The sequence below is a fragment of the Oratosquilla oratoria genome, chromosome 40 (assembly GCF_046742065.1).
Source record: "Oratosquilla oratoria isolate Oo_2021 chromosome 40, ASM4674206v1, whole genome shotgun sequence".
Classification (NCBI taxonomy): domain Eukaryota; kingdom Metazoa; phylum Arthropoda; class Malacostraca; order Stomatopoda; family Squillidae; genus Oratosquilla; species Oratosquilla oratoria.
In genome coordinates, this window is record NC_134816.1 from 9,824,773 (window position 1) to 9,850,686 (window position 25,914).

Here is a 25,914-nt window from a genome sequence, read left to right on the forward strand (position 1 = left end):
CCTCCTTCCACTCCACTACACATTTACCTGTCTCTTCACTTACTAGTATAGCTACCCCTTCTTTCCCTCACCCTCCCTTCACTCCTGAGAATCTCCCAACTACATTCCCAAACTCACACTTGCCCTTCCCTCTCAACTTAGTTTCACTCAAGGCCAACTCATCCATCTTTCTTCTCACAAATATACTACCTATCTCTTCCCTTTTACTCTCATCTGTACCACATCCAAGTACATTAAAAGACCCAAACCTTAGGGTGCTGGTTGGAAAACTCCTAGACCCTCTTATGCCTTTACTTTTCTTAGGAATATCCCTTGTGGGGCTACAGGGAGAAGGATGCCTAGTCCCAATCCCTGTCCCATTTTTCTCGCCTCTTACGATCCAAGTGGGAATAGTTGGTGGCAGCATTCTATCCCCCACCACTGGGTAGGTGAAGCAATAAATGAATATTCAGAGAAATGGTACAGGACAGCAACAAGGGGTTGGTGACAGCATAACGGAGGGACAGTAGCAGTATAATAAAAGTGTCATCATTTCTCTATGAGCAGAGTCATCCTCTATCACAGACAATGATGTGTGACTCTGGTCCATAGGGGCACCCCAAATAGACCCTAAAGTACCAAATGCATGCTTCTTTGAAATAACATGCAGCCAATACCCCAGATGGGGCAAACTGAAAAACAAACAAGAATTAGTGAAACTAAGACAAGGAGGAATAGAATACACAGAGGAAATAGAAATAGTAGAAATTATGAAGAAGCATTTTAAATCAGTGTTTATGAGGGAGAACATACAACTTAGAGATATTGAGTGGGAAGGGAAAGTCACCCATATGAAAGAGATAGAAGCAGGGCCCTGAAATGGGGAGGGGCAGGGGGTGGCAATGGCCCTGGGTGGCATATTTTTGTGTGTGTGGGGGGGGGGGGCTCTTTTGGTGAAAAAAGTTAAAGCAAAATCCCCCTAATGTACTTTTAATGCATGAGTTATCATGAGTTGTGTGTATAAATGTTGTTCTGTGGATGTATGTTATGTGTGAATCATGCTAGTGACCAGATGTGGAAGGTGTGTGTGTGGAGGCGGCACTTTTTGGCCCACCACGGGGCGGCACTTACCCATGTCGGGCCCCTGGGTAGAAGTAACATAGAATGAAATACAGTACTACCTCTCATTCATGGACTAAAAGGGGGGGTAACTGTGTCCGTTGATGTGAATAATCTGTTGATTTGGAGTGGTTTTTGGGTGGCATAGTGATTGCACACACTAAACAACAGCACCAAAAACACCGAAAACACAGCGAAAACACCGAAAACACAGCTAATTAATGTCCGTTAATGAGAGGTAGTACTGTAATGAATCAGTTGAGTAATCTTGATGTCAGATAATTGCATGGTCTTGATGAAATGGCAAGCTGGATTTTGAGAGAATGCAGGGACAAACTAACAGACAAAATACTTAGTCTAATAAGCAGTTAATTGTAGGAAGGAAAAGTTCCAAAAGATTGGAAAAGAGCCAATATAGTGCCAATATATAAGGGGGGGAACAAAAAATACCCTACATACTATAGACCGGTCTCTCTTACAAGTACGGTAGCAAAAATTTGTGAAAGAATGATCAAAATTAGATGGGTAAAGCATTTGGAAAAAAAACAATGTACTAAATCCAAGACAGATTGGATTTAGACAAGGAAGATCATGTATTTTTACCTAGTTGTATTTTATGGGAATAGAGCTATGCTCGTAGTGACCCGTTTTCGTATCTGTCCTCATCCAGTTTATTCTTAAATTCTTGTATTGTTTTGGCACTCACTGTTTCTCCATTTACTTTGTTCCAGACATCAATCACTCAATGTGGGAAGCTATTCTTTTTCAAATCTCCTCTGTAACTCTCCTTCTTTAGCTCCTTTAGTGTCCTCTTGTTTCTCCTCTGTCCCATTTTAGTAAGTCGTCTCTATTGAGAATTTCCATCCCTTTCATAATTCTGTAAATAGTCAACAAATCACCTCTTTCTCTTCTCTGTTCCAGTGTTGATAGATATGATTTCTCCAAGCTTTGTTCGTATGTCAAATTTGATAATGTAGGTGCCAATTTTGTTGCTGGTCTTTGAATTCTTTCTAATTTTCTTATGTTCTTTTTTGTGCTAGGTGCCCATAGTTTTGCAGCATACTCTAGTTTAGGTCTTATTAGTGTAACCACTATTTTCTTTACCATTTCTTCATCCATGTAGTCGAAGGCCGTTTTAATTGATTTTACATACATATACCAAAGGCTTTTTCCCCCTACATGGGGGGGAAAGTTAAAAGTCTCTCCAACTAATTTATTGACATGTTTATCAGGTGTCAAGTCACATATATACATATACCAAGGCTTTTTCCCCCCTACAACAAGGGAGGTAGCCAAAAAGGAAAAGGCATAAAATCATTCCCACCCATTCCATCACTGAATACACTCCATACCCCTCCACCCTCCCTCTCATCTTAGCACCTCCTGGATGACGGGTCAACCCTGCACCTTGTCCACTGCCCTGGGTCAGAAGCAGTGTTGCAAGACACAGCACATCCACAGCAAGGCCGCTTCATTAAATCAGCGACCCACCCTCTCCGTCCCCCCATGCATAAAGGAGAAGACGGGGAGAAATCCCTTCGGGCTGCGTCAAAAATTTGCTCACACATACTACCCCATCCCCCTGCCCATTCCACCTCATGCATCACAACATCATCCATATACAACCATTCTCCATTCACCTCTGTCTTCCGTCCTCTCCTGTCCTTCCTCAACAGACATTCCCCTCTTCCCCAAAGCCCCCTTCACCCCATCCATCCACCTCATCATAGGACGTCCCTTCATGTTCACTCCCTCCACATCTGCCTTCCATACCTCTTTTACTAGTCTTTCTTCACTCATTCTTTCCATGTGTCCAAACCATCCTAATATTCTTTCATCAACCCTATCTCCCAACCCCCTTTCCACCCCTGTTCTCCTCCTCACCTCCTCATTTCTCACTCTATCCAGCCTAGTAACCCCCATCATACTTCTCAGACACCTCATCTCAAACACATTCAAACTCCTTCTCTCTTCCTCTCTTATGTTCCATGTTTCTGCCCCATACAGTGCTGTTGGCACAATCACTCCTTCATATAGTCTCCTCATAGCATCCATTCCCAAATGTCTATTCCTCATTACACTTTTTTAATCCACCAAGGCATTTACTCGCTTCTCTCAATCTACATTCTACCTCCACCTTCACTGCACCTTTTCCTGCCACATTTGCACCCAAGTATCTAAAACTGTCCACTACCTCCAGTCACTCTCCCTTAACCCATTAAACTCCGATGACAAGATGTCTTGTCATTTGGTCAAATAAAAAAAAAAAAAAAATCATAAAACACCAAAATGTTTGATCAAACACCAGAAAAATATGACGTCAGTCCTCGAGGACTGACGTCATATTTTTCTGGTGTTTGATCAAACATTTTGGTGTTTTATGATTTTTTGTTTTATTTGACCAAATGACAAGACATCTTGTCATCGGAGTTTAATGGGTTAATGCTCACTTTCAGACTACTGCCACTTTCACCCCTTGTACATGTCATCACCTTACTTTTACCCACATTTATCTTCAGCTTTCTTCTATCACATACTCTCCCAAACTGTCACCAACTTCCTCAATCCCTCCTCCGATCCTGCCACAAGCTAAGTGTCGTCTGCAAACAACAGCTGGTTCACCTCCCACTTTTCTCCATTTTCTTTAACCATCTCCAATCCCTGACCCACTACCCTTGCATTTACCTCTCGCACTACCCCATCCATGTATAAGTTGAACAGCCAGGGCGACATAACGCATCCTTGACGAACTCCCACCTTTACCTCGAACCACTCACTCTCTCCATTTCTAATCCTGACACAAGCTCTACTACTCTCATAAAAACTATTGACAGCTCCCAGAAGCTTTCCTCCTATCCCGTATATCCGCAAAACCTCCCACAGTGCCTTTCTGTCTACCCTGTCGTAAGCCTTTTCCAGATCCATAAAGGCCCAAAAAAACATCCTTCCCCTTTCCTATAGCTGTCTCACATATCTGTCTTACCACAAAAATCTGATCTACACAACCTCTACCCATCCTAAATCCACACTGTTCCTCACCAATTACTCCCTCTGTTCCTCTCTTAATCCTCTCAATCAAGATCCTCCCATAACCCTTCCCACCTACACTTAACAAGCTAATCCCTCTGAAACTACTACATTCACACTTGTCCCCTTTTCCCTTGTAAAGAGGAACTATACAGGCACTCCTCCAGTCCTCCAGCACTCTACCCTCTCTCCAGCAAACATTAAATAACCTCACCAGCCGGTCCACCATCACTGTACCTCCTTTTTTTAGACATTCTGCATGGCTTCCATCCAGACCAGGTGCCTTACCTGCTTTCATCATCTTAACAACTGCCCTCACTTCATCCTTCCTTATTTCTCCTCCATTTTCCTCACTCATCACGGTCATTTTCTTAGCATTTCCCACTACAGCTATCTTTCCCTCCCTATCCTCCTTCACATTTAGCAACTCCCTAAAATATTCTGCCCATCTTCCCCCTACTGCCTTCTCTTCCATTATCATCTCTCCATCAGCACCTTTTACCTTTTCTTCTCTACTTGATTCGCCTCCTCTTCCTCTCTTAATTTCTTTCCAAAACATCTTTTTATTACTCTCAAAATTTTCTGTCATACTCTTACTCCATTTCACATCTGCTCTCCTCTTTGCCTCCTTTACCTTTTGCTTTACTTCTCTTTTCTTTGTACCTCTCATATGACTCCCTTGTCCTATTTTGTAACCAATCTGTGAAAGCTCGCTTCTTCTCTTCTACAACCTTCTTTGTTTCCTCATCCCACCATTCACTACCCTTTCTTCTATTTCCTCCTGTCCTTCTTGTTCCACACACCATCTTTGCACACTTTATGACTCCCTCCTTGAACCATCCCCATTCCTCCTCCACACCTAGCTCTACTCTATCCTTCACTCCCTCCCACTCCTCTTTCAGCTTCTTCTTGTACTCCTCCTTTTCCTTTTCATTTAAAGAGTTCACTCTAAGCACCTCCCTACCTTTTGTCCCTTTCCTCTTTCTCCATCCATCCTCCACTCTCAACTTACCTTCCACCAAAAAATGATCTGATATTCCCCCACTCTCTCCCCTTAGCACATATACATCCTTAACTCTTCCTATCATAATCCTATTTACCACTACTTAGTCCATTAATGCTCTATCTACCAACCTTCCCTCCACCACGCTCTCCCATGTGTACTTATGCTTGACACTCCCCGTCTGGGGTATTGGCTGCATGTTATTGTGGCAAAGTGGCATGCAGTTAATACTTTAGGGTCTATATGGGGCACCCCTACAGACCAGAGCCACACATAATTTTGGTTGTGATAGAGGAATAACTATTAATAGAGAAATGATGACACTTTTATACTACGACTGTCCCTTCGTTATGCTGTCTCCCAACCACTTGTTACTGTCCTGCACAATTTCTCTGAATATTTATTTCCTTTTTCGCCAACCTTCCCTGTGGTGGGGGAAAAGAATAGTGCCACCAAGTATTTCCACTTGGATTGTAAGAGGCGAGAAGAAAGGGACGGGGATTGGGACTAGGCATCTTTCTCCTTGTAGCCCCACAGGGGACATTCCGAAAAGAAAAAGCAAAGGCATAAGAGGGTCTGGGAGTTTTCCGACCAGCACCCTAAGGTTTGGGTCTTTTAATGTGTGTGGATGTAGTACAGATGAGAGTAAAAGGGAAGAGATAGGTAGTATGTTTGTGAGAAGAAAGATGGATGTGTTGGCTTTGAGTGAAACTAAGCTGAAAGGGAAGGGTAAGTGTAAGTGGGAGGTTATCAGGAGTGAAGAGAGGGCGAGGGAGGGAAGGGGTGGCTATACTAGTAAGTGAAGAGATAGGTAAACGTGTAGTGGAGTGGAAGGAGGTTTCCTCAAGGATTATGTGGATGAAGGTGAAACTGGGAAAAGAGATGTGGGTTTTTGTATGTGCATATGGGCCTGGCAGTGGGAAGAGTGTCAAGTCACTTGAGATAATTACTCCTAGGTCCCTTTCTGAGTCAACTTTTTTGACTTCCTTGGTACCAATTTTATATTGACCCAATGTTCTATTTTTGCTTTTTACTAATTCCATTATGCTACATTTCTTGATATTAAAGTTCATTTCACATCTCTGATTCCATTCCATATTTTGTCCAGGTCTTCTTGTAGCGATCTGCAACCTTCTGTGCTTACTTTCTTGAGTAATTTGACATCATCAGCAAAGAAGTTCATGTAACACTTCACTCCCTAATCCATATCATTTATATATATGGCAAACATTAAAGGAGCTAATACAGAGTCTTGCGGGATGCCACTTATCACATCTTCCCAGTTCGAATTTTTGTCTCTAAGTACCACTCTCATTTTCCTCCCACTTGAGAAATCCTTCATCCATTCCAGTAGCTTACCTTGTATTCCTCCCATTATTTCAATTTTTCTTGTTAACTTTTTATGTCGCACTTTGTGAAAAGGTTTCTGCAAGTCCAAGAAGGCATATAAAGTAAAGTTTGTGGTACACGATCTTCCACTTCAAAAGCCAAATTGTTCAGGGTTTAATATTTCATTTTCTTCCAAGTGTTTAATCCATTTGTTTCTGATAACTTTTTCACATATTTTTGCTATTGTGCTTGTAAGGAATGTCTGAAGTTTGTAGGATCTTCTTTGTTTCCTCTTTTATATATTGGTACTATGTTCTTTGAGTGAAATGTCTATTATCTTGTATAATTTGTCCATAAGTTCGTCTATACACTCTTTCAGTATTCAATTTGCATTTCCATCTGGTCCATGAGATTTCCAAACATATAAGTTTTTTATTTGGTCACTTATTTCTTTTTGTGTTACCTTTATTTCTCTTATTTTTGGGGTCTTTCTCGTTGTCCATCTTCCCAAATTTGTGAGCTCGCAGTTGTAAAAACAGACCTGAAATGTCTGATCATAACTTCTGCCATTTCTGTGTCATCTTTATATTCTTTATCTCCTTCACGCAGTTTTAGAATTTCGTGTTTATCCAATAATTTATCATTTACAAATCTGTAAATAGTTTAGGTTGATCCTTACATTTGTCTATAATATCTTTTTCATAATTTCCTTTTCTTTCCTATGTTTATTCACATATTAATTCCTAAGTTTTATATATGTTTGCCATTGGGATGTTTTTTTTTTTTTGTCTCTTTTCCATCTTTTCCATTTTTTGTCTCTTCTGTCTTTAGCCTCTCTGCACCTTTTTTTTATACCAACACTTTATATAAATCTCTTTTTGCTTCTTTGGTACATATTTATCAATTCCTTTTACTTTTCTTTGAATATGTTCTATTTGTCTTCCATCTTTGTTTCCTCTTTGGAGAATTCATCCCAGTTTGTGTTTTGGAATTTTTTTCTAAGTTTTACAAAATCTGTTTTGTTGTACATTAATCTTCCTTTTCGATGTTTATCATTCCTTCCTACATTGTTTCGTTCTTTTAATTCAAATTCTATTAGTATATGGTCACTCTTTCCAATTGGTGTTTTATACATTTTGTTCACAATATCTGGTTCCAAAGTTAATATTAAGTCCATTTTTGATGGTTCCTCATTGTTTCTATACCTAGTATTTTCCTTAACCCATTGTGTTAAGGTGTATTTGATGGTCATATCCAGTGGAATGTTGCTCCACTTTTACTATCATTTCTTTCCAGATTATATCCTTTGCACTAAAATCACCCATAAATACTATGTTACCACCCTCTTTCAGTAACTCATTTAGCACATTCATTGTGTGTTCCTGTAATTAAGAATGATCACTATCAGACCAAGCCTATGTTTTTGGTGGCACATACACTGCTACAATTTTTCTTCTTTTCATATTTTTGTTCACAATTTTAATCATAATTAATTCCACATTATGTTTGCCTTCATTTATCTTTGTCACATTTAAACCCTTTTTGGTCAATATCATGACTCCTCCTCTCTGCTTGTCTGATCTATTTTTTGCCCACAAACTTGATGTGTTTCTATTCAAGACTAATAGATATACAGGAAAGAGATGGATGGGCTGATTGTGCATTTCTAGACCTGAATAAGCTTTTGATAAGGTGCCACATAAGAAATTGCTAAAGAAATTAGAAACTGCAGGAGGAATACAGGGCAAACTACTTAAATGGATGGAAGATTTCTTGCATGAAAGGAAAATGAGAGTGGTGATAAAAAACAAACACTCCAATTGGGATGAGGTGATTATTCGAGTTCCACAAGGAACAATACTGGCCCCAATAATGTTTGCTATATATATATTAATGATATGGATGAAGGAATTGAAAGTTATATGAGCTTTGCAGACAATGCAAAAATGTTGAAAAAAGTGAACACCAAAGAAGATTGTGAGTCGTTGCAGAGTGATCTCAATGAAGTAAGGCAATGAAGTAGGAAGTGAGAGATGGAATTCAACATTAAGAAGTGTAGTATAATGGAATTTAGAAGAAGCAAAAAAAGAATAGTGGGATCATATACATTGGGAGAGGAAGAAATTAAAAAAGTGGAAAAGGAGAAGGACGTAGGAGTCATTATTATGAATAATATGTCCCCTGAGAAACATATAAACAAAATTTATGGAGAAACTTGTAGTTAATAAGATCAAAGTGGCATTTACGTACTTGGATGAAGAAATGGTAAAGTAAATACAAGTCACTTTTTTTAAGACCAAAATTGGAGTATGCAGTGAAAATATGGTCACCAAGTACAAAAAAATGTCGAGCAGACAGACAAAGGGCTCAGTTCAGTGCAATATGTGCAAAAACTGGGCCCACCTCACTTGTACAACACTTGCTGACACAAACCAATACACAAACACTTGGACATGTTCTACCTGCCCTCCAATAACCCCACTCCCACCTCCCCAACCACAGCCAGCACCCTTACCCACTCCCAATTTCCCCTCGCCCTTATCCCCAATCAGTACTCCACTTCCTTTGTCCCCAATCTCTCCTTTCCCCCCCTCTAACCCAGATCCTATACCTTCCCCATTAACACCCCAACCTCAACCCCAAACGGCAACATACAACACATACAGAACACACAACATCAACATATTACAACACAACATTGACGGTATTAACACGAAAAAACATGAACTCGAACACTTTCTTAAACAACACAACATACACATTGCAATTATACAAGAAACAAAACTAAGACACTCACACAAAATGCCATCATTTCATAATTACACCACCATCAGACAAGACCGGAGCGACGGCAATGGCGGTGGAGTTATCACCCTGATCCACCACTCCATCTGTTTTGTGGACACAAGTGCCACAACCAAAATTCTCCTCCCTACCACAGATAACACTACAGAAATCCAATCCATTCGAATCTGCACAGGCAACAAATCAACACTGACAATAGTTAACATGTACATTCCCCCTCAATCATCCCCCACAGTTCCAAACACCTTCGGACCTCAATTTAGCCAACTAGCCTCAATCCCCAACCTGATCATGGGTGGTGACTTCAACGCCAAGTCGTCTGCCTGGTATGTCGACAACCCTGACACAGACAGAAGGCTTGATATACAGACTCAGTTTGACTCATTGACTATCATGAACAACACACATAATCGTACACATATCCCACACCAAGCCCTCTACACTCCCTCCTCTTCTGATATCACCTTGTGCTTCCCCTGCCTAACCCCAACAACATCATGGAGAGTGGTCGGAACCCTTGGTTCTGACCACCTTCCAATCATTATCACCACCAAAACAAGATGCACCCCAGTTGGCCACAGACACACATACACCAATTACAAGAGAGCTAACTGGGAAGCTTTTACTGAAGAGACAGAACAACAATTTGAAACGCTTAACAGTACACCAATCACAAATATAAACAATGCTGTGCACACTTTTAATACAATCATACAAAGCGCAGACAAGAGATACATCCCTAGAGGCAACAGAAAATCACACAACCCCAACTTCACACCAGAAATCCAAGGCCTCATCAGACAACGAGACACACTCAAACACAATACCCCCACACCTACCCCTGAAAACATAGCCGACCAAATACAAACACTAAACACTGTGATTGCCAATAAAATGCACGAACAAAAAACACAAAATTGGCAAAACTTTATCAATACACTTGATCACAAAACAAACACCAGCAAATTGTACAAAACACTCAACAGCATTACACTATCCAACAGTAACACAACACGCTCTCATGCAGCAATAATCACAACAACAGACAATCTACCCTCAAACAGACAACAAGCAAACACACTCATAAATCATTTTGCACAGACAAGCCATCTCACTTCTCACCCTTATGACCGACGCACTATTTGACGTAAGAAATACTTTCCCACAGACTCAGACTATACACCCTTCATAGACAGTCAGACAAAACACATAATACATAATCTCAAGCACTCATCTGCCTGTGGCCCTGATAACACAAGTAACATCCACCTAAAACACATTGGACCACAAGGTATACACCCACTCACAAACATTGCAAACTACAGACGCTCCTCAACTTATGTTTTAGCTACGTTCCGAACGGTCGAACGTAACGTGAAAATGAACGTAAGTTGTTACTGTACATTCCAGTAATGTATGACCGTTCATACTGTACTATACATCCATAAATTCTATTACCGTATCTTATAAAACACCACTAAATCATAAATTATAAACATAACATTGTAAAATAATAACATTAATTTCAAATAAATTAAATTCAAGCAACATAAAGTGAGATGGTGGAGGAGAAGGAGGAGGAGGAGGCAAGGCACGTTCAATCTGTCGTTTGTGCCATGTAAACAATGGACGCAGCGTCATGCATAAGTATCGTTTCAACATCTCGTAGTACGGAGAGCACGCTAAACTAAAAAATTTCACTAAAAATTATTTTTCTTACAATTTTTTTTTACAGTCAGTTCAAAGCTAAAATCGAAAAAAATAAAACGAATGAACGTAAGTAGAGGAGCGTCTGTACAGCTATTCACACAACACTATACCCGACATCTGGAAACATGGTAAAATAATCACCATTCCAAAACCAAACAAAGACCCAAGAATCCCAACATTGCACCGCCCAATCACACTTCTCTGCACCCCCTCTAAAGTCATTGAATGCCTAATACTTAAACTTGTCACACCACATATTCCCCTTGCTGACTCACAACACGGTTTTAGGCCACTACACTCCACAAACACTCTTCTGATAAACCTCACACAAAGAATTTTAGATGGCATCAATTCAGATAGGCCTCACCACAGAACACTTCTTATAACATTAAACATTAGTAAAGCTTTTGATGCTATCCCCTGCCACGACCTAACAAATAGAATATATAACACAGACATGCACAATAACACCAAAAGATGGCTGGCCAATTATCTGGCAGGTAGGAATGCTTACGTGTCATATAATGGCCAATCATCGCACATCAGAAACATTAAGAATGGAGTACCACAGGGCTCAGTTCTATCCCCCATGCTCTTTAATCTATACATGCATGACTTACCCACACCAGACACCTCAGAAATACAAATCTCTTCCTATGCAGACGACATAACAATCACATGCACACATCGTAACACAGACAAAGCTGCAGAAATAATCCAGCCATACCTTGATACACTCAACACATGGTTCATCACAAACAGACTCAAAATAGCTCCAACCAAATCTACAGCAACACTTCTCACCAACTGGACAAAAGAACACAAATACATACCTCATCTCTACATCAACAACACTCTAATACCACACACAAACACACCGAAAATTCTTGGTGTAAAGCAAGGTTTACACGCTATGATAAATTGTAGCGATTTATTGTAATGAAAAGGTTGTTACAATTTGTCATTACGTGTAAACAGGAGATCGTAGCGATAAATCGCTATGATCTCCTGTTTACACGTAATGACAAATTGTAACAACCTTTTCATTACAATAAATTGCTACAGTTTATTGTAGCGTGTAAACCTTGCTTTACATACGATACATCCATGTCTTTCAAACAACACATCACAAACATAAAAAACAAATGCACACCTAGACTTAACACACTTAAGTCAATCACTGGAACAACATTTGGACAAAACAAAGAAAATAATACAACAATATACAAACAATGCATATGCTCAGTGATGAATTATGCGAGTCCTGCATGGGCTCCTAATCTCGGTGAGACACACCACAACACCTTTCAAATCATACAAAACAAAGCCCTAAAAACAATTACAGGCTGCACAAATACAACACCTACAAACCATTTACATCATGAAACAAAAGTCCTCAAAGTCAAGGACCACCTTCACATGAGAGGCACACAAACACTTGCTGCAGCCACCACAAACACATCACACATGCTACATTACATAGCAGAACACCCACACACACCAAGAAACATTAAAACAACACCCAAAGACCTGTATCACACACAGATACTCTCTTCTCTTCCTCCACAACCACCAAATACCAGCCTCCGGAAACATATTCATGATCATATCACTCACCGCTCCATTAACACACTGAAAGAGAACACACTGCTGCATGCCAGACCCCCTGATATCCACCCTTCTGAATCCTCTCTCCCACGAAAGGACAGAGTCCACCTGGCCAGACTGCGGTGCGGCCACCACCCAGCACTTCTAAGCTACCAGAAGAGGCTGGATGACCGCATTGTGAACAGCTGCCCGGGATGTAACACTTCACCCCATACCATACAACACATAATGGAAGACTGCATTATACACAATCATGCACGCAAACAAGACAACATACACTCTATAAAGGATTTGTGGGAAAACCCAGTTTCGGCTGTGGCATTCCTCGGGGAGACGGGACTGCTCGGACAGACAGTCTAAGGAATGACAACAACAACAACTCCCCCCAAAAAACAAAACTTTTGTGGATTTCAGTGATGAGGGAGTACCTGTTTTGTATTAGTAGGGAATGGGGAAATCTCATGGTATAGTGGGCAGGTTAAGAAAAAAAAGCAAAGGGGAGGCATTATTGAAGAAACTGGAAGGGGATGAACATGCCTCAAATGCCAGGAGTGTGAACAACAAACGATGTGCAGACGACACAGCTGAATATAAGACACCACTAAGTAAAAGTGACCACATATTAGTAGAACTGGAACTAAATGAAGAAAAATACATGGAAAAAAATGAATATGGAAAGGGAAGAATGATGTATGGAAAAACAAATTTTGATAAGATGAGAGAATATTTCTAAAAAGCAGACTGGGAAAGGATACACAAGGAGGAAAGAACAGTAGAAGAGAAATGGAAAATTAGAAAAAAAAATATATATATAAGGAGTGGAAAAGTATGCTCCAAGACAAAAAAAAAAAAAAAAGGACATGTTGGTACAACAATAGATGTATTGAGTTAAAAGACAAAAGTGATAAAGCTTGGATTAAATGGAGGAAAGACAAAATACCTGAAAAATTAAAAATATATGGTGGTTATAGAATCCAATATGTACAAGTGTGCAGAGAAGAAAAGAGAAAATACGAAAAGAATGTCAGAAAAAATGTAAAGATCAACCAAACCTATTTTATAGATTTGTAAACAAGAAACTGAAAAATAAGCAAGAATTAGTGAAACAATGGCAAGGATGTATTGAATACACAGGAAATAGAAATGGCAGAAATTATGAATAAGCATTTTAAATCCTTGTTTACGAGGGAGAACATACAACTTAGAGATGATGAGTGGGAGGAGAAAGTCCCCCCTATGAAAGAGATAGAAGTAACAAGGAAAGAAATAATGAATCACTTGAATAATCTCAATGTTAGAAAATTGCATGGTCCAGATAAAATGACAAAGTGGATTTTAAGAGAATGCGGGGATAAACTAACACACAAAATACATAGTCTAATAAGCAGTTCATTGAAAGAAGGAAAAGTTCCAGAAGATTGGAAAAGAGCAAATATAGTACCAATATATAAAAGGGAAAACAAGGAAGACCATACTAACTACAGACCGGTCTCTCTTACGAGTACGGTAGTTAAAATTTGTGAAAGAATTATCAAAATTTATGGGTAAAACATTTGGAAAAAAACAACATACTAAATCCAAGGCAATTTGGATTTAGACATGGAAGATTATGTGCCACAAACTTGATGTGTTTCTATTCAAGACTAATAGATGTAATACAAGAAAAAGATGGATGGGCTGATTGTGCATTTCTAGACCTGAAAAAAAGGTTTTGATAAGGTACGACATAAGAAATTGCTATAGAAATTAGAAACTGAAGGAGGAATACAGGGCAAATTACTGAAGTGGATGGAAGACTTCTTGCATGAAAAAAAAAATGAGAGTGGTGATAAGAGACATTCTAATTGGGATTAAATGGTTAGTGGAGTTCCACAAGGAACAGTTTTGGCCCCAATAATGTTTGTTATATGTATTAATGATATGGATAAAGGAATTGAAAGTTATATGAGCTTCTTTGTGGATGATGGGAAACTGTTGAAAAAAGTGAACACTGAAGAAGATTGTGAGTTGCTGCAGAGTGATCTCAATAAAGTATGGAAATGGAGTAGAAAGTGAGAGATGGAATTCAATATTAAGAAGTGTAGTATAATGAAATTTGGATGAACCGCCCCCCCCCCCCCCAAAAAAAAAAAAAGAATAGTGGGATGATATAAACTGGGAGAGGAAGAAATAAAAGTGGAAAATGAGAAGGAACTGGGAGTCATTACTATGACTATGTCACCTGAGAAACATATAAACAAAAATTTATGGAGAAACTTATAATTTGATAAGAATAATCAAAGTGGCATTTACATACATGGACGAAGAAATGGTGAAGAAAATACTAGTGACTTTGGTAAGACCAAGATTGGAGTATGTTGTGATGACGTGGTCACCAAGTGCAAAAAAAATGTATAATAAAACTAGAAAGAATACAAAGAGCAATTACAAAATTGGCATCATCGCTCTCAGAAATATCATATGAGGAGAGGCTGGCAAAACTTGAGCTACAGACATTAGAGCAAAGAAGAGAGAGGAGACCTGATAACTATTTATAGAATCATGAAAGGCAAGGAAATTATTGATAGAGAGGATCTAATAAAATGGGATAGTAGAAATACAAGAGGACACGGAAAGAAAATAAAAAAAGACAATTATAGAAGAGACCTGAAAAAGAACAGCTTTCCCCATAGGATAATAGACATTTGGAACAAGTTAGATGAGAATGTGGTGTGTGCAAAAATTATACACAAATTTAAAAACAGCCTAGATAAAATGAGATATGGAGACGGGACACCATGAGCATAGCTCCCCTTCCCCAAAAAATAGAACTAGGTAAATACAACTTGGTAAATACACACACAGAGTACAAAAAATGATATAAGAAAATTAGAAAGAATACAAAGAGCAAACTAGATACTGCGAGATACACAGGCGGGACACCAAGAGCGTAGCTCCTCTTCCCATAAGATACAACTAGGTAAATACAATTAGGTAAATACACTCCTAGCTTACAAACAAGCTAGGAGTAATTATACAAGAAATTGAAGGGAGGAAGAAAGCAATTTTGAAAGAGATTTAGTACATAAATTCAAAGATGAACCAAAACTGTTTTACAGGCTTATAAATGGTGAATTGAGACACATGGAAGAAATCACCAAACTAATAGTGGGTGGAGAGGTCTTTGAGGAGGCCTTAGTTCAGGCAGAACTAATGAATAGAAATATCCAGTTGGTCATTACAAAAGAGCACTTTTTTTATATAGAATAGAGAGGGGAGAAAAAACCAGGTTTAGCAGATATAAGTGTAGAGGTGAAGGAAATGCTCAATCTCTTAGGACCATTGGATGTGACAAAAGCTTCAGGACCAGACAGGATCTCAAACTGGATACTTAGAGAATGTAGGGAACAAATATCAGACAAGATCCACAGTCTTATTACATGTTCATTTAAAGAAGGCATTGTGGCACTTGATTGGAAAAGGGCAAATGTGGTGCCAATTTGTAAAGGTGGAAAGGAGACACCACTAAATTATAGCACAATAGTGAAATTATGTAAAGGTATTGTGAAAGATTGATGGACCAAACATCTTGAAAAGATGGACATTCTGACAGTTTGGCTTCAGATGAGAAAGGTCGTGTGTGTCTAATCTTTTGAGCTTTTACTTGAGAGTGAGGGTGGAGGGGTGTGGAGTGTATTCAGGGATGGAATGGGTGGGAATGATTTTATGCCTTTTCCTTTTTGGCTACCTCCCTTGTAAGGGGGAAAAAGCCTTGGTATATGTATGTATGTATGTACTTGAGAGTGATTGATGTCCTGCAAAAGATAGGGGTGGGTGTACTGCATGTACCTGGACCTAGAAAAAGCATTTGATAAAGGACTTCACAGTCAACTTATGTGGAAATTGAAACATGGGACTGAATGGTAAACTACTACAGTGGACTAAAGACTTTTTGATGGAAGGATACATGAGGACAATAATAAAGGATAAGAGGTCAAGCAGGAGAGCAGTAATGAGTGGAGTTCACAAGATTCAGTGCTTGCACAAATAATGTTTCTTGTCTATGTTAATGACACGATGGAAGGAACAAGCTATGCCAACATGCAGATGATGCAGAAATCATGAGAAGAGTGAAAAACGAGGATGGTAGAGTATTGCCAAAAGAATGGAGCCAAGAATGGGATATTAATTTCAATACCAAAAAATGCAAAGTACTGTACTGGAAATGGGCAATATTGGCAAAAGGCCATCCTTAAATTATTCCATGGGAAGTGAACCCATTACAAAAGCAAAAGAGGAGAAAGACTTAGGAGTCTTGATAAAGATTACCAGTCATCTGACCGACATATCAGCAAGGTTGTGGGAGAGACATACAAACTGCTACTGAAAATTAAACTGGTTTTCCACTATTTGGATGAAGAGATGATGAGAAAACTTATCGAAAGCCTGAGACATCCAGGACTGGAATATGCATTAGTAGTATGGTCTCCACAAAGAGTGCTGGATATAATCAAGATTGAAAGAATATAAAGGACAACAACCAAACTAGTCTCCATCCTGGTAGGTAAACCATATGAGAAAAGACTAAAAATACTGGGTCTGCCAACATTGAAAGATTGAAGAGAAAGAGGTGATATGATCACAGTGTTAAGATTACTGGCCCCGATCATGTTCGCTGTATACATTAATGACATGAATGAAGGCGTGGAGTGCTATATAATTTTTTTTGCAGATGATGCAAAATTACTTAAGAAGGTAAAAACGGAAGAGGACTGCAACTCATTGCAACAAGAGCTGGACACAATATGGAATTGGACTCAAAAGTGGGAAGTAAAATTCAATATTAAGAAATGCAGCATAATGGAATTTGGAAAGAGTAAAAATAGAATATCAAAAGATTACAGAGTTGGAGAAGAAAAAATAAATAAAACAAACTATGAAAAAGATCTTGGAGTGATGATTGGAAAGGACATGAAACCAGATAAGCATATAAACAAGATGTTCGGAGAAACCTACAACTTATTAAGAGCAATCAAAGTGGCATTTACCTATATGGATGAAGAAATGATAAGGAAAATACTTACTACACTAATAAGACCAAAACTTGAGTACGCAGCATTACTTTGGACACCCAGTACCAAAAAGAATATTAAGAAACTAGAAAGATTACAAAGAGCGACAACAAAACTAGCACCGACACTCGCCGAACTAACATATGAGCAAAGACTATCCAAATTGAACCTACCAACTCTGGAACAAAGAAGAGAAAGAGGAGATTTGCTAACTATCTACAGAATAATGAAAGGAATGGAAGTTTTAGACAGGAACGACCTATTAATGTGGGACAACGGTAAAACAAGAGGACACGGAAAAAAATTGAAAAAGGATAGTTATAGAAAAAACTTGAAAAGGAACAGTTTCCCACACAGAGCAATAAATATATGGAACAAAACAGTATGTGCTAACACAATACAAGATTTTAAGATAAAACCTGATGCGGAGAGATACAAAGACGGGTCACCACGAGCATAGCTCCCCTCACGTATATTACAACTAGGTAAATACTAAAGGGGATAGATTGCATTGACAGAAGAGATCTGATTAAAAATGGGAGGGCTCTAAAAAGTCATGGGAGTAAAGAAAGACCACATGTCAAAAGGATGTGAAGAAATACAGTTTTCCATATAGATGTGTAAATATGTGGAATAACTTAGAAGGTGATAGCCCAAACTCGAACAATAGATGCATTCAAATCTAAATATGATAATTGCACTCAAGGATATAGATTAAATTGGAACTGTACATGAATTTGAGTCTAGGTATGTAAGAAATTTGGAGAATAGATGAGACCTAACAAGCATTGCTCTTATCCTGTATACTATAATTAGGTAAATAGCCAAGATTCTTGGCATAACATACAATATATCCATGTTATTCAGACAACATCACAAACATAAGGATAAGATACACACCTAGATTCACTGCATTTAAATAATTTGCAGGAACAACATTTGGACACAAAGAAACTACCACTCCATATAAACAATATGTATACTTAAGTGACAAATGATGTGAGCCCACTTGGGCTCCTGATATCACTAAGACACAGCACAACTCCCTACAGACCACCATATTCTATACCCCACCAAATTTGTCCCAAAATTGACCCAGGAGAGAAATTCCCAATCCATATGACTTTCTGTGGTGTGTCTTTGCTCATGTTTTCATTTTGCACTATAACAGTATTAACAAAGAATCAGCTAAGAGAAAGGCCTTATTGCCCTAAATGTAAACACTACTTGGACGACAAAGAGCACATAATACTTCACCATCCAACACTTGCTTCAGACAGCAAAGCAGAATGTGTTCATATGAGTTACTGACTAAAGTTATGGGCTAAACCAGTGACTGTGGTTAGTTTCTTGTTGCCTGTGGGTCTTATGCAAGAGAGAACTGGAGCAAGAAATTGAGAGACATATTTCATAAATAGGTTTTATAAATGTGTAGAAATTTACCATCTATTCTGGATATACAAAAAGTTTAGCCTCAGTTAATGGTTTAATTTGAAAAAGATGATATAGATAAGGTTTAACATCGCAAACTGCCCCTATAGGGAGGCTTAGATGGTGCCTCTTGCAGAGGATGGGGTGGGGATCCCATGAGATATGTTGGTATTGCTGGTTACATGAAAATACTGCAATCTGATAAGCTTGACAGCATTATTTAGATTGATAAAGTACAGTTGAATGTATAAATTTTAATTGATAGATTCAGATATATTTTTACATTATTTTTGAAGGTGATGTTATTTTCTGTGTTGATTTTTGTACAGATGGTTTCTTTAGATGGTGCCTCTTGCAGAGGATGGGGTGGGGATCCCATGAGATATGTTGGTACTGCTGGTTACATGAAAATAATGCAATCTGATAAGCTTGACAGCATTATTTAGATTTATAAAGAACAGTTGAATGTATAGATTTTAATTGATAGATTCAGATATATTTTTACATTATTTTTGAAGGTGATGTTATTTTCTGTGTTGATTTTTGTACAGATCGTTTCTTTAGATATAATCACTTGCCATAGTGGAGGGTCTAAACACTGTAAAACTTGTTCATAGATGTTCATAATTCTGATCCAGATTTCGGATGAAATGAGCTTTCTTAAGGGAGTGAAGTTGATGTCATTGATGGGAGATATTTAACTATCAGTTAAACAGTAATGAGGGAGTTCACCAGAAAGCTGGAAAATGCTCATCAATTAATATTGAATTGTTTTCTCAGGCTTCTGGTCTACCCTATATCCTCATACTGGATACATACATACATATACCAAAGGCTTTTTCCACTTTACATGGAGGGTAGCCAAAAGTTGAGAGAGGAGTGGGAGAGAGTAAAGGATAGAGTAGAACTAGGAGTGGAGGAGGAATGGGGATGGTTCAAGGAGGGAGTCATAAGGTGTGCTTATACTGGATAGTACCATTAAATCAAATGCTCATATTTCAAGTTTGGATTACAATCTTTGATGTAAAGGGCCTTAATTATTTTCAACTTTCTTGGGTCCATACATGTTTCCAAAAATTTTTGGGTTATTTTCCAGTTCACAGGTTGTGTGGTATCTGTGCAATGGTATTGCATATTTTTTGGGAAGTCCTCCATATTGGTGTCCAACCAGTCTGGATTACAGCTTCACAGTCATCATGGCAATATAAATTGATGGAAGGGCTTCACAGTTTCCTTTGGTACATTTGCATTTGTATATGACTTTGTTTTTATTTTTTCAACTCACTGTCTTCCTGACTGGGGTTATTTTGGAGAAGCAGATAAGATGTTTTCTTGTTTTTGTAATAACTAAATATTTTGACTATGTTATTTTCATATATGGCTTTTTTTATTCTATTGACAATGTTTTTTATGGCCCTCTTGTCTTCCTTATAAGTTGATGAAAAGTGGGATGTGCAATAAAGTCTTATTACTTCCCCCATCATGTTCCTGGATAGTGTTGGTGTACCACTTGTCCATATTAGTTGCAGTAACCTTTTGTACTTTGTTGTTACTAAAGCCATTATTGTTAAGGACTTGGATTGGACATTCTAATTCCAGGTATACTTTTGACCAGTTATAGCTGTAAGTGATCTGTGGACACATGCCCTAAGGGTGTTTGTATTGATCAGGGCACTCACTACTTCCATTAAAACATTGACCTTCATTGGGAGGTTTGATATAAATGCTGGTGGTGAAATCTTGTCTGCTTTGTGTTACTAGGACATCTAGGAAGGTTGCTGTCCACACTGTGTTCAATGGTGAAATTAAACTTTGTGGCATCTTGTAGTCTTTGATGGAGGGTTTCTACTTCCTTGTATTCTTTCACTTTTATAAAGATGTCGTTGATATATCTGCAGTATATCTCAGGTTTCTCTATACTGCACTTGTGCATGATATCTGGAGTTGTCTCAGGATGCTCATGGGGATCTCCAACATAGGGTGGTGTTATCCCTGCATATTTTGTCATAAATAAAATATACGGTCCAGTTTACAGGGATTTGTGTTAGATTGCGTGTGCAACAATGCAATTAGCCCATTTGCATAGTTATGTTTTAAGATGTCTAGGAAATCACTCTCACAGATGAGACTATAGGTAGCTGGTATGTATGGTGTGAGCAGGGCATAGAGTCTTTTACTTAAAAGGTAAGTTGGAGTAGGAATTTATGCAATTATAGGCTATAATTTGTTTCTTGGTTTGTGTATCTTTACAGTAACAGTATCCTGGTTTATACTTTCCAGGATACTCTTATGGTAATGTAAAGATACACAAATCAGGAAACAAATTATGTTCTATAATTGCACAATTTTGCACTCCAACTTGCCTTGTTAAAGACTCTGTGCCTTACCCATGTGATATGTACCAGCTAGTCTCACCTCTGTGAGTGATTTGCTAGATATTTTCAAACACAATGCTTATGGGGTAATTGCATCATTGGAAACGTAATCCTTATTAATGTGAATCCTTATAAATAGGACCAATAGTTTTATTTGTGACAAAATATGTAGGGACAACAATACCCTACATTGAGGTTCCCCAAGAACATTCTGAGACAGCTACTGATATATGCATGAGTGAGGCCCCCTTCACTTACCCAAAAAGTAATTTGTACTCCAAAGTCACTGGTGTTGTAATGGGCTTCCCCTTGGGTGTTGTTTTTGCAAATTTCCTCATAGAAATTATAGAGCACCAGATATTCCACAGTGTGGATAAACCTGAGATATACTGTAGATGTATCAATGACATCTTTATGAAAGTGAAATAACATAAGGAACTGGAAACCCTTCGTCAAAGACTACAAGAAGCCACAGGACTTAATTTCACGACCAAATACAATGTGGATGGCACTATGCCCTTCCTAGATATCCTAATAATACAAAGTGGATAAAATTTTACCAGCATTTACACCAAACCTTCCAGTGAAGGTAAGTGTTTTAATGAAAGTAGTGAGTGACCTGATCAATAAAAATACCCTTAGGGCTTGTGTCTGCAGAGCACTCACCACTGTGATAACTTGTCAAAATTATACCAGGAATTAGAATGTGCAACCCAAGTCCTTATCAATAACAGGTTTAGTGACTATTACAGACAAGTGGTACACCAATTCTAACCAAGTACATGACAGTTATGTAATAAAACTTTAATATAAATCCCACTTTTGATCAACTTACAAGGAAGACAAGGGGGCCATCAAAAACATAAAACCCATAGATGAAAATAACAGATTATTTATATATTACAAAAGCTGTGAAGCCCTTCCATCAATATATATATAGACACTATGACTGTGAAGCTGCAATCCAGACTGGTTGGACACCAATATGCAGGAGTTCCCAAAAACCATGCAATAACATTGCACAGATACCACATAACCCATGAAGAACTGGAAAATAACCCAAACATTTTGGAAAGATGTATGGACCCAAGAAGGTTAAAAATAATTAAGGCCCTTTACATCAAAGATTGTGATCTAAACTTGAATATAAAAGCACTTAATTTATTGGCACTATCCAGCATGAAAGCAGGGTAGACGAGAGGCCTGAGAAAATGGTAATTCAGTATTAACTGATGAGCATTTTTCAACTTTCTGGTGAACTCCATTACTGTTTAACTGATGGTTAAAAATTGCTCATCAATTATAACAATTTCACTCCCTGAAGAAGGCTCAGTTGAGCCAAAATCCAGGTCAGAGATTATGAATGCTTGTGGACAAGTTACACAGAGTTTAGACCCTACACTATGGTGAATAGTTAGATAAAGAAACCATCTGTAAGAAAATTATCACCTTCAACAAAACTTGTCTATTAGAAGATTTGCTGCCTGTCTACACTTTTACATGATTATTAATTTTCTTTTGGTTTGGATAAAAATATAAATGTATGATATATCATTTCATTTTTCTTCATTGTACAGTTGAGTGGCTTGGTTTCAAATACGAATTATTGGCTGCGTGTCTGCGGGTGCACCAGTGCTGGATGTGGGACTTTGACAGAACCGCTTTCCTCCAAAATATCTGCCATCCTAGATGAAGGGCCTGGAGAGCATTCCACCAAGCAGCTCTGTGAGTAAATATACAATTCCTCATTTACTTATTATGGCAGACTTTTTTTTTTTTTTTTTTTTTTTTTTGTAATCTTTGGTACCTTCATTATTTGTAGTGAAACCATTTATATAATTTTCCTTTGGTAGGGGGACAAGAATTTAGCCACTGTGTTCTGCATGTAAAAGGCAATGAGGTGGAATCGGGACTGGGAATACCCTATTTTGTATTTTGCTCTTGCAGAGAATAAAGGCAAAGAGAAGGATTTTGGAAGAACAACTTCAATCATAACTCCATTATATTTTACCTAACTATGGTATTGGAAATGAGCTATGTTCATGGAGTCCTGTTCCTTTTTCTCCATTTCATATTCATCAGTCTGTATACCAAGGACTTCTTCCCCCTTATAAAGGAGGTAACCAAGCATGCACCCACTCCCACTCATTCCACTCTCATCCATCACCCTTGTTTCCCTTTTATCTTACCTCCTCATGGATCAAGTTTCATCCCTGTCTCCTGCCCACTTCCTAGGTCAGAAGCAATTGCAGCAAGACACAGTACATCCACAGTAAAATTTTCACTTTATCAGCGACCCCCCTCTCTGTCCTCTCATGTGGAAAATAAAGAGAATGGGGAGAAATCACTTTTGGTTGTATCAAAATATCCACACACAACTACCCCCATTCCCCTCACCCATCCTTGCTTGATATAGAAAAAAGAAATGACAGGGAGAAAACACCTTCAATTGCATCAAAGTATCCATACACAGACATTCTCCATTTACCTCTAGACCCTGCCTCTCTCTTCCTTGCTCAACAGACATTCCCCTCTTGTTCAAAGCTCTTTTCACCCATCCATCTATCTGATCTTCAGCTATCCCCTCAAATTTACTCCTCCTCTGCCTTCCACACTTCTTTTTTTTTTTTTTTTCTTTCACTCATTCTTTCCATGTGTCCAAACCATCCCAATACTCTTTCATCAGCCCTCTCTGCCATCTCCTTTTCCACCCCCACTCTCCTCCTCACCTCATTTTTCAATCTGTCCAACCTTGTAACACCTACCATACTTATGAGACATTTAATTTCAAGTGTATTTAAACTTAACTCTGCTTCTCTTAAATTTCAAATCACCACCCAGTATGGTCAGTACAATCACTCCTTCATATGAGCTTTGCTTTGCATCCTTTCTCAGATACATGTTTCACATGATAATTTTTAATCCTCTAAGACACATCTCTCAATCCATAATTTACCTCAATTCCTCCCTTTCCTGCCACATGTGACCCCAAATACTTAAAACTGTTCACTTCCCCCAGCTTCTCTCATTTAAGACTTATGTAGTGCCCTATGTATATGTGATCAAAATTAGGCAACTATGATTGTTAATGAATGGATGGGCAAGATGTATAGTACGCCTTCATAAAATTGTGTCTAATCTTGAACACTACAGATGAGGATGATAATTATTCAAATAAATCTTTACAATGTTGACTGGGAAATCCTACATTAATTCAGACTGGATTAGTAATAACAAGATGGTTATTGTGCTTCCCTGCCACCATCCCAATCACAAAGCTAAATACAGGTACTCCTCGTTTAACGACCTACTCAGTTAGCGACGACGCGGAGTTACGACGGGCTTTATGACAGACGTTTAACGTAAATCTCCCAAAGTTACGACATCGTGTACGATAATTAAGTTGGCTGAGGCAAATTTGTATGACGTTATAATTGAACTTGTACGGTGGATATTAGCTGTGAGGTAAAGTGTTCTGAAGCTTAGGTCTACATTACCATCCTGCAAGCTGAAAAAACTACCTGGGGTACAGTATATACCGGTAGTGGTAAATTTTTAGTTTCGACCATGGGCGCAATATAGCAATAGAAAATTAATTATTAATTTTTTAAATTATAATGTATCAAAGTAATATACAATTTTGTGAGCGGAAATTAAAAAAAGAGGTGCTAAAACAAATTTCGTAAGTAACGAAGTCATGTCGGACGAATGGTACACCATGTTTGTTATGATAGATGCCGATATCGAAGAAATAAAAGGATGATGAATTCGTCTAACCTAAACTAAACTAACCTGACCTGTGTTTGATAAATCATTACCTGCAAATTAAATGTCGTCCTGCTCGTCCTCATTGTCGTCGTCGTGAGAGACGTTGGCAGACGACAAGATGGCGTCCCAATCCTATGCTACCGACTTCGTTCATTAGCATATTTTCTTGTAGCAAGGTATTTTTTACTTGCATTGCCGCCCACAAAATTGCATATTACGTTGATACATTTTAATTTACAAAGTTAATAATTAATTTTCTATTGCTATATTGCGCCCATGGTCGAAACTAAAAAAATCACCGGTTTTCAATATGGAATGTCAGCATACGCGGATTTGGTCATATATGGTAATTTCAGGAACCTAACCACCGTAAATAAACAGTAAGTAAAGCTTTAATGTACTGTATAAAAGAGGGAAAATACACAAAAATAAAGATACATGTATTGCTGGACATTGTACATACAGTACATGTACGTATATGTATACACTTTCGCTTAACGACCAATTCGGTTAACGACGGTGCGCTGGTCCCAATTGTCATCGTTAAACGAGGAGTGGCTGTATATAAATTAGAACATGTGGTAGCCCATGACCAGCACACGATTCCATTCATACACATGTCGGTCAATGTGACAACGAAGTTTGGAACTCCAGAGAAGACTGCGAATTTCAAGGATCACAACGACAAGGAAGTACCTGTGTTGTATTA

General features: G+C 38.4%; 1 protein-coding gene across 6 annotated transcripts in view; it reads left to right on the forward strand.

The window, feature by feature from the left end:
* LOC143020634 (protogenin B-like) overlaps positions 1-25,914 on the forward strand; it is an 862,265-nt gene that overhangs the window by 744,966 nt on the left and 91,385 nt on the right. For all 6 annotated transcript variants that reach the window (XM_076177127.1, XM_076177126.1, XM_076177129.1 and 3 more), the window contains one exon: positions 23,015-23,162. In XM_076177127.1, coding sequence (XP_076033242.1) covers positions 23,015-23,162 — 148 coding nt within the window. The remainder of the gene's footprint in view (positions 1-23,014; positions 23,163-25,914) is intronic.